The sequence below is a fragment of the Solanum verrucosum genome, unplaced genomic scaffold (genome assembly GCF_900185275.1).
Source record: "Solanum verrucosum unplaced genomic scaffold, falcon-dt-bn FXZP01000053.1, whole genome shotgun sequence".
NCBI classification, from domain to species: domain Eukaryota; kingdom Viridiplantae; phylum Streptophyta; class Magnoliopsida; order Solanales; family Solanaceae; genus Solanum; species Solanum verrucosum.
In genome coordinates, this window is record NW_026020152.1 from 104,644 (window position 1) to 113,556 (window position 8,913).

At 33.1% G+C, this 8,913-nt stretch overlaps 2 protein-coding genes and 1 non-coding gene across 3 annotated transcripts; 1 reads left to right on the forward strand and 2 right to left on the reverse strand.

Moving 5' to 3' along the window:
* Positions 1 to 2,224: 2,224 nt before the first annotated feature.
* Positions 2,225 to 3,681, reverse strand: LOC125828100 (protein JINGUBANG). The gene is made up of 2 exons (XM_049507407.1): positions 3,032 to 3,681; positions 2,225 to 2,908 (listed from the first exon to the last, which is right to left on the reverse strand). Exons 1-2 carry the CDS (start codon positions 3,641 to 3,643, stop codon positions 2,225 to 2,227), a joined length of 1,296 nt encoding a protein of 431 aa, XP_049363364.1. The 5' UTR covers positions 3,644 to 3,681.
* Positions 3,682 to 5,774: 2,093 nt separating this feature from the next.
* TRNAN-GUU (transfer RNA asparagine (anticodon GUU)) lies at positions 5,775 to 5,848 on the forward strand. Its single transcript has one exon. It is a non-coding gene; the product is annotated as a tRNA-Asn (tRNA).
* Positions 5,849 to 6,312: 464 nt separating this feature from the next.
* On the reverse strand, positions 6,313 to 7,520 carry LOC125828217 (metalloendoproteinase 3-MMP-like). The gene has a single exon (XM_049507536.1). It carries the CDS (start codon positions 7,473 to 7,475, stop codon positions 6,363 to 6,365), a length of 1,113 nt encoding a protein of 370 aa, XP_049363493.1. The 5' UTR covers positions 7,476 to 7,520; the 3' UTR covers positions 6,313 to 6,362.
* Between the last annotated feature and the right edge of the window lie 1,393 nt (positions 7,521 to 8,913).

Consider the following 8,913-nt stretch of genomic DNA (forward strand, 5'->3'; position numbering starts at 1 on the left):
TCTACAGACTACAAACAACTTGAACAATATTGTTGAGCTATCAGTTTCTAATAAAAATTTAAAACTACTCAAGGGAAGCATTGATGACAAATGTGGAGTATATTTAACATATTTAAATAGCTCCAACAATATATCTAATTGACATATATTTCTTGGAGTGTGCTAAATCTGAAAGTCGTCAGCTATAATCAGATTATCTCCTCGACACATTTATTCAGTATTATTATATTCTTTTATACCAATTAAATATAATCAGATTATCTATTTAATGACACCTGTCCAATGAGTTTTATGCTTTCTGGTAATTATTCACTACTAATATGTATAATATACATTAGGTCAAAGTTTATTGATGTATTTTTTATCTAAAAATAATAAATACGTATTTTTAAGATTAGCTATATCTTCAAGAATGCTTAGTTTATCCTAATTGCGACAGAAAAAGATAAATGGTGCATTTTTTCACTAACTTATATTTGACGTGGCGGTTTGTTATTGATTGTAAATATTTTATTATGCTAGAAATGTAGGTTACCTATCATATTAGTAATATAATCTATTTTTAAGAGTGTCCTATAATTGACTTGCTATAAGAAACTATCTTTTATTGTTTGTCAACTTAACATTATGGTATAAAAATGTTTTTTTTAATGAGCAATCCTTGGAGAAATTAAAGAGCAAGTTGGCTATCAATCTTCAATATTTGTTTTTTTTTATCATCACTTCAATCCCTATGTGTTTTTATGTTTCTGTTTGTTACCTTATTTTTTTTCAATTTTATTAGGAGTAGCACGAATTTAATAACTAAAATGTTATTTATTAGCCCTCCGTAATTTTTTTAAAAGTTTTATGTTTTTTTTTAATCAGAGATCTTCATTTTTATATATAAGATATCAGAAAATATCGTTCTCTTCTGTTCAAATGGTAAGAAGGGAAGATGTCTCAATATTTCTTCGGTATTTTTCTATAAGATTATTGGCTATTAGATAATCAAACCATAAATATATTATTTAATTATAATAAATGATACAATCTATTCAAATATGATATTTACAAAATAATATGATATATTATGAAATGATATATAAGAACGTCAAGATAAGAGAAAATGAAATCTCTTGTCCGCTTACTAATTGAATAGAAGAAAATAATTTTTTTAAATCTTTGACGTTGTTTTCAAGTTAGGCTAAAAGCAAGAACTATGAGGTAAAACAGAAATATGGAATTGCAACTTTAAGCCCAACTCCTAAACCACTAGTAATTAATTAAGCATGCCTTTAATCATGACTCCAAGTTTTAATGTAATGTTAACAAGTGTTATGTAGTATCTATAATTTGTATTTGAATCACTTGAAGCCAAGAGGAAACGGACGATGGGGGAAACCCCTTCTTTTATTCTTTAGTATGGTGTTTTTTTTCTTCTTTTGTTTTTTCCAAATGAATCTCAATAGTTAAATGTTGCATCTAGGTTTGGGCATCGAACCGAGCGAGCCGAATCCAATTAAGTCGTGATCAATCGAGCTTTTTCCAATATCGAGCCCGAGCTAAATTGAGTAGTCTTTTTTATATTTAGTTCGGTATAGTGCTACATCATTAGAAATTTAAATTTATAATAAATTAGTTTGAAAAATATAAACATTACTAGTTTAAACTGATACTTGAATTCAACTTGATGTAATTATATACAATATTAGTATAAATGATAACTCAATTCAAATGACTTTAACTTAATATTGAACATAGAACAAAACTTTTACCAACCAGGGTTGTGGTGGAGTAACAAGTACTTTTTCATCTTTAATTAGAAGTCTCAAGTTCAAATCTCCTAGATACGGAGTCACCTTTGTTAGAGAACACATTACTCCCGATGTGGGACTTTCAACTTAAAAAAGACAGAACAATATCTTCCAAGTCTCCTGGATACGAAGTCGTCTTTGCTAGAGAGATGTTTACCTCCATTGTGGAACGTACGACTTTGGGACTTCCAGCTTAAAAAAGACATAAAATTAAGTGAACAATATCTTTTGAATCCCTTGGATATAAAGTTACCTTTGTTAAAGAATATCTTCTGAGTCCCGTGAGTACGAAGACGTCTTTGTCATTTAGCCATGGTGGGACTTCCAACTTAAAAAAGACAGAAAATTAAGTGAATAGTCCTCTTTTTGTATTTACAATGTCTTCCTATTGATAAAGGTATACATTAGTACATATGAAAGAGATGAATTCAAGAGAGGTAATTAGGAACCCAAAGTTTCCAAACCTTAACATCACAATCCAAGCTACCACTATAAATCATGTAAGAATTTCCAGAACAAGAATCATCATCATCATACTTTTGACTATCTAAAGTTGCAGTCAAACACTTAACTGGACCATTATGCCCTTCAAACACAGCCAAACATGAATAACAACTTTTTCCAAATCCTCTTTTCCATATTCTCACTGTTTTATCAGCTGATCCACTACATAACAAATCATTTGACACCACAGCCAAACACAAAATTGATTTTTTATGTCCTCTTAATGCCCCTAACACTTGTAATTTCTCCCACACAATTATAGACCTATCACAAGCACCAGAGTATAAAACACAACCATCTGTACTAAGAGCCAAAGCATTCACTGCTGATTTATGCTTCTCTAGCGTAGTCATAAGAGTATGTTTATTGGACCCTTCTTGTTGTTTAGTCCATATTTTGATCTTCTTATCTGCTGAACCAGTGTAAACATGTCCATTATTCGATACAACTATTGAGTTGATCGCGTCATCATGTGCATTCCATACTGATTCTAGGCATTTAAAATCTGAACTTCTCCAAATCTTAAATGTTCTGTCCCATGAAGCAGAGTAAAGCAGAGAGCCATCTTTCGATAAGGCTAGTGCTGACACCGTGTCTACGTGATGTACCTGTTCAGACATAATATAATTAAGTTTACTAAAACATGATATGATGTACATATGGTCACAACTCAATATAGATAAAAATGTTTGATCACGATTAATGATTTTAAATACAAAATTCAATAGTACCCATGTGCATTTCTTGTGTCTTCGAACTTGTACGTAGTTCCTTGTCCAAAATAGCTTCATACAACGATCATTGATCGTTGGTAAGGTGGCAATGCACTTGTAATTTCTATTAGGTGTCTCATTGTCGATTTTCCATACTCGGATTCGATGATCTTGGTGGGCACTGAAGAGCTTATCTCCCATTATGACAATAGATTTGATTGCAGTTCCACTTTGGCATACTGTCTTTCCTTTAAAACAATTGTCCTGTCTTGAAGGGTTTATGTCCCATACAAGGATTTCTCCATTGGAAGAGCCACAATAGAGGTGTTTTTCCGCGATAGATAGGCAAAATATGTAGGAAGAATGGCCTGTTAGTGTGGCTAAGCAGTGGTGGAAGGTGTTTGAGAGATGTTCAACTTGAGAGGAAGATATAGAAAGAGAAGGAATTGATGGCAAACTTGGCTGTGAAGAAAATGACCTAGATGATAATGATAATGATAACGATCTTGAGGATAATGATATTAATGATGATGAAGAATTTGAGGAAAGATGTCTAGACTGAGTTTGATCAGAAGAATCTAATGGTTTTTTCTTTGATTGACAAGGCAAAGAACATGGAAGAAATCCCATTTTTTTTCCTTTGTAGGGAAGAGGAAGAAGTTTTAAAACAGTTCAAATAAAGGATGGAATGAATGAATCTCACTTTGCTATTCCTCCTTGTTTATAAATAATAAAGTTGGGAAAGGGTATTTTACCTAAATGGCACTCATACTAATATAAAAAGAGAATGGAAAAGTTTTTTTTTTTATGCAGTGTTTGGTATCTGCATTGAAGCCTTGACTTATCTGTATCACATAACCCATTATGGGGTCAACTCTCCCAACAGAATTTTTTCCATATCCATTGACTAGAACTCAAAATCTTTGATTAAGGATGAGGCAATCTCACCACTGCATCACAACCCATGTCGGTGAAAAGTTAACAAATGAGAGAGTGACAAAAGGGGTACATATGGGACCAAGAAGGGACTATTGAACATGAAAGGTGGAGTCAGGCTTGGAATGGGTGGCATCATCCAAAACCATTGTATTGTGAATGAATCTTGAACCACTTTTTAGGGTCTATTGAGGATAATTTTGTTTATTACTTAAGATAAACCTAGATGCTTCTTTAAGGTTTGCCAATTAGTCCCTACATTTTGCACTTCTAAACGTTGAGATCAATCAATGTTTATGGGTTATATACGGATGAGAATAGAGTTAAAATTGCTTCTCAACTATTGAAAATTAAAGGGAAGTTACATAAATATATCCTTGACAAACTAATTTATCAATATAACAAAAGTATACGCAACATATAATACACTATCAATGTATATATTGTTTATATGTATATTATATTTGTAGCTTATCATAAGATTCATTTTTGTGATCTTAAATATGTTATAGTATTCGTGTAGTAATAATTTTTTTGGAATTTGAAATTTTAAATGTCATAATATTTGTATGTCTATAAAACTTTGTTGTAAAGTGAAAAATCCAAGTCAAATTATTTCCATATTTAGAAATGGAGGAGAAGCATCGCTTTTGAATTTTGCTAAAACTTTTGAGTGGATAGTTGGTTCGAGCTTTCCGAAAAAGGAGGACTATTTGATTACCTTTCAAAGTGTGGTAGATAAGACGTTGACAGATTAATTACTTCTTAGCAAGAAAGACTTATAGATGGTATTTATTGATCTATAGAAGACCTAAAACAAAGTCCGAAAAGGTCTTATGGAGATGCCAAGAGACCAAAAGGTGTACTGATGACTTATGTTAGGATATAAAACACATGTACAATGAATCCAAAATTTGGATAAAAATTATGAAAGGAGATTCGAAGCACTTCTCAGTCAAGTTGGGATTGCAACACCAACATCTTGAGGCAATACTAATTCTCATCCTCCCTGAATTATTATTTGTGGCTATCCTTTTCTTTCATATATTATTACTTGTTTGCTCTCATTTTATAACATATTTCAAATAATTTGGGATATTTTTTTTAGTATAGACTCTACTTTGCATGGAAATAAGTTTCGATTATTAAATCTTGATCACCCAAAAAATAATACCCCATTCTTTCTTTGGCTGATATAAGATAATCTACATTATAAATTCAAAACGATAAACAAAATGTACTAGAGAATTTTAAACTCTATATAACTGTTTTGTTCTTGTTTATTATCATATAAAATCTTCAAAGGTAAAAATGAAATGAAACGAATGACCACCAAGAGGTGAAGTGGGTCGGATTATTCGGCCCTTAATCAGATTTCTCGAATTCGAGTTTTGTATTATATATCATCCAAAAAGATACATTCATGATATCCGTGCAGCAAAATTCACCAACTAATTGTACGATCTCTTTGGAATATGTAGTTTTGGGCAGAAAATAATAACAACTAGACTCCAAGTTGTGGTGTAATATAAATATATAATGACCCTACACTCTTATCTTGACACCTCAATGTAGAACATCAATGTTATGCAAATAAATTTGATTTACAATGGAGAAAAATTAAGAGAAAACTTACAACAGAAATTAAGGAGGAAAGAAAGATTTTGAATATTTAAGATACAATTAGAAGTGATAAAAAAAAAAAAACTATGAAAGAATTGAAGTGTATGCACTAGCCAATAAGAAAACAGTGTGTGCCTGACTAGGCGTATTAGATGATAAAACAAGATATTTGTACGGTATTGTGAACTTTGCATTATAACAAGCTGGAATAGCTCAGTTGGTTAGAGCGTGTGGCTGTTAACCACAAGGTCGGAGGTTCAAGCCCTCCTTCTAGCGTTTATGTTTTTAACCTACCAAAGTAGCTTCATGCATCAAATATTTTTGTTTCTCATTCGGTGTCTGATATCTAAATTGGAGTCTGACTAAATTTCAATTCGCGCCGAAAAGTCCCTAGTAAAATGCTCCCTAACAAAGACGACTTCGTACATAAAAGGATTCAAACTCGAGACCTCTTGATTAACGATAAAAGAGTACTTAAGCAATGATCCTAGGTCCCTTAGCTAAGTGGACAAATTCCACGGTTTTCATTTTGGAAAGGGTCAAGGTAATATCACAACATGTGTTATGGAGGAAATTTCATTGTGAAACTTGTTTTTTCAAGTTCCATTTGAAATTCATTTTTTTTAAAAATATTTTGAACTTTTAAAACTAATTGAACATTTCAGTAAAACAATAGTATAAATATCTATACAAAGAAAATAAAATTTTACAACCATAATGAAATTACACCATCTAAAATGAAAAGATAAATCAAGTATAATATTCAAAAATAATCACATCATGCCGCCAACTAAATTTCAATAAACGCCGCAAAGAATAATCCAACGACCAAAAGAAACCCATGAACCCATGATAAACCAAATTTCGGGGCTCCATTTGTGTCACTCCCTCGGCTCGGAGTCAAATTTGGGTTTGGCCCAGTATAATTCGGGTTAGACCCGTATAACTCCTGGACTCCCAATATATCATCATTTCTAAGCTCCACTCTTCGGGTACCCGCTCCTAAAGTCGGGTACATAATAGCATCTTCTACCGATGAATGACCCAAACCCAATAAATGCCCAATTTCATGAACCGCAACCGATTCAAGGTCCACCGCCGACAATATAGAAAAGAAATTTCCATCAACAATCGGCGCACCATCGATCACCCAATTCTCCTCGCCGTCCAAGTGAAAATGCCCCGCCGGCGGCGAAAACGCATGTGCTAATGTACCCATCGGACCATCAAACGGCTCTCCATCGTTGTGATCTCCGCTGAAAAACCCGATCTTAATATCAGCCGATTGGTAGGATGCTATTTCAGTAAACGTCAATGGAGTAACCTCCGACCACCTATCAAACGCGCGTGTGAACACAATCTTAATATCATCCGTCAGTCCGTTCTGTGGTACAAAAGCATATGTCAGATCTCTCTTATTCGCCGGCCACCGTGGTCTTCCCGGAAAGAAGGAGTAGTGAGCTACGGTGTGCATCGTCGGAGAACCTGCCGGCGGCTTACCGGAGTTCATAGTACTAGTACCGTTAACTACATCGGCGTTTCCACATCTTGGTTTTATGAGATGCTGAATCGTCGGCGCGTCGAGCACACCGGTGGTGTTGAGGTTGAAGTTAAGCTGGTACGTCTTGAGAGCGGATTCAAGAGTATCATCAAAATCATCTGTGAAGTTACTGGAAGAATTATTAATGTATCCAAAATAGTGAAAATATTTTTTAATTTTAGCTAAGCCGTCGACCGTCTGACCGGAATGGCATCCTAATAACTTGTTAAAAGCATCCCAGGCAGTGGCATTTGGTTTCAATAAATTAGGAGGAATTGAAGAAATATTTGGGAAGAAATGAGCTGAAGATGGAAATGGAACGCTAAGAACAAAAAGTATGGCGATGAACAAAGGAATCCTCATCAGAAACTTGCTTGCCAAATTGTGTTAATTTGCTTACTTACTTACAACTTCTCTCTTTATGTATAGGTTATATTATATATGGATTTGAACGATTCGAAAAGAAGAAAAGTTCTGCGTAATATATTTGACTACAAAAAATCAATCGTCAACACGTCGTGGTTTCTTGGAAGTTTTTCAAAAGTAATTGGAATAATTCTTTGATGGCTACTGGCTGCTACACAGGTATGCTTTTATATTATTACTATTATATATATATTATTTGTCCTTATTGGATAACATGTCGGAATATTATTTGAAGTTAATTGGGGGAAATCAAATATATTAAAATAAAATGTTAATATGAGATTTAATTTATTATCTATTTGAGATATTAATTTTTAGAGCAAATTTAATTGTATGTTTCTGGTATGTTATTTGTACCTAAGAAATATTTATAGACATTAAAAAATGAGTCCTAATTAATAAATGTGTATAATTGTAACAGCCTCTCAAACGACGTCTAAGCAGTTTGTAGGATTGACATAATAGTGAATTTCCTCCTTAACCTAAAATAGAAGAAAAAAAGGCAAAAAAATTGCTCATGTTGTCAAATGTGGGGACTGGTTGAGGGAAAAAAGAAGAAAAGTCAAATGTGGAGGTTCAACTACTTTCCTTCTCTGATGGCTGCCATATTTCTGTATCAGGAGCATCTAAATCTCCTTCTATAGCTACATATCCTATTCTACTCTCTAAATAAATAAAAAAATACGTGATGTGGTACTGAGATTTTCAGAACCTGTATTTATAAATTACATTAGTGTAGGGAAAACGACCTTCTGTAATCATAGATATTGTGCTTGTGAAGGTATTATTCAACTTTAGAGGTTTAACGTCCCTTCACTTGTGAAGGTAGTATTCTTCTGCCTTGAGTTGAGTTGAAGGGTTCCATTTGATTTGGATATTTCCTTCACCTTCAGTGATCATGAGATACTACTCAGTGGCACTTGCTATGACATAACTTGTTTTTACAGTGTATTCATTTATTTTTATTTTCTATCTAGTCAAAGGGGATGATAGTATCTAATAATTGAATTGTTCTGTTTTATGGATCTCCAGTTGGTGACATTCATGAGAGAAGAGAGTCTATCTTGATCCTGAAATTGGTCATGACTATGAGGGACATATTTTCCTTCAAGGTTCCAGCTTTTGGACTAAGAAAGAAGATGTCTTCTTTTTGTTCTCGACAGAAATGGCATTTTGGGTCCAAATTGATCCCTATTGTGCCACATGGCAGTTTTGAGCTTATTTGGGGATTTTTTTTTCTTTTACTAGGAAATAAATATCTATACAACTATCAATTTGCAACCACAATCAATACAATATTAACATATACAATTGATACAATTTTTTTTATATAAAGGGAACAAAAGGTCATAATAGTACAATTAATCGAACAGTG

What these genes read in the sequence shown, in the direction of transcription:
- LOC125828100 (XM_049507407.1), bottom strand. Translation starts at nt 3,643, where the DNA reads ATGGGATTTCTTCCATGTTCTTTGCCTTGTCAATCAAAGAAAAAACCA. An exon ending in GACACAAGAAATGCACATGG is followed by an intron (nt 2,909 to 3,031) that starts GTACTATTGAAT and finishes ATGTCTGAACAG; the next exon opens with GTACATCACGTAGACACGGT.
- LOC125828217 (XM_049507536.1), bottom strand. Translation starts at nt 7,475, where the DNA reads ATGAGGATTCCTTTGTTCATCGCCATACTTTTTGTTCTTAGCGTTCCA.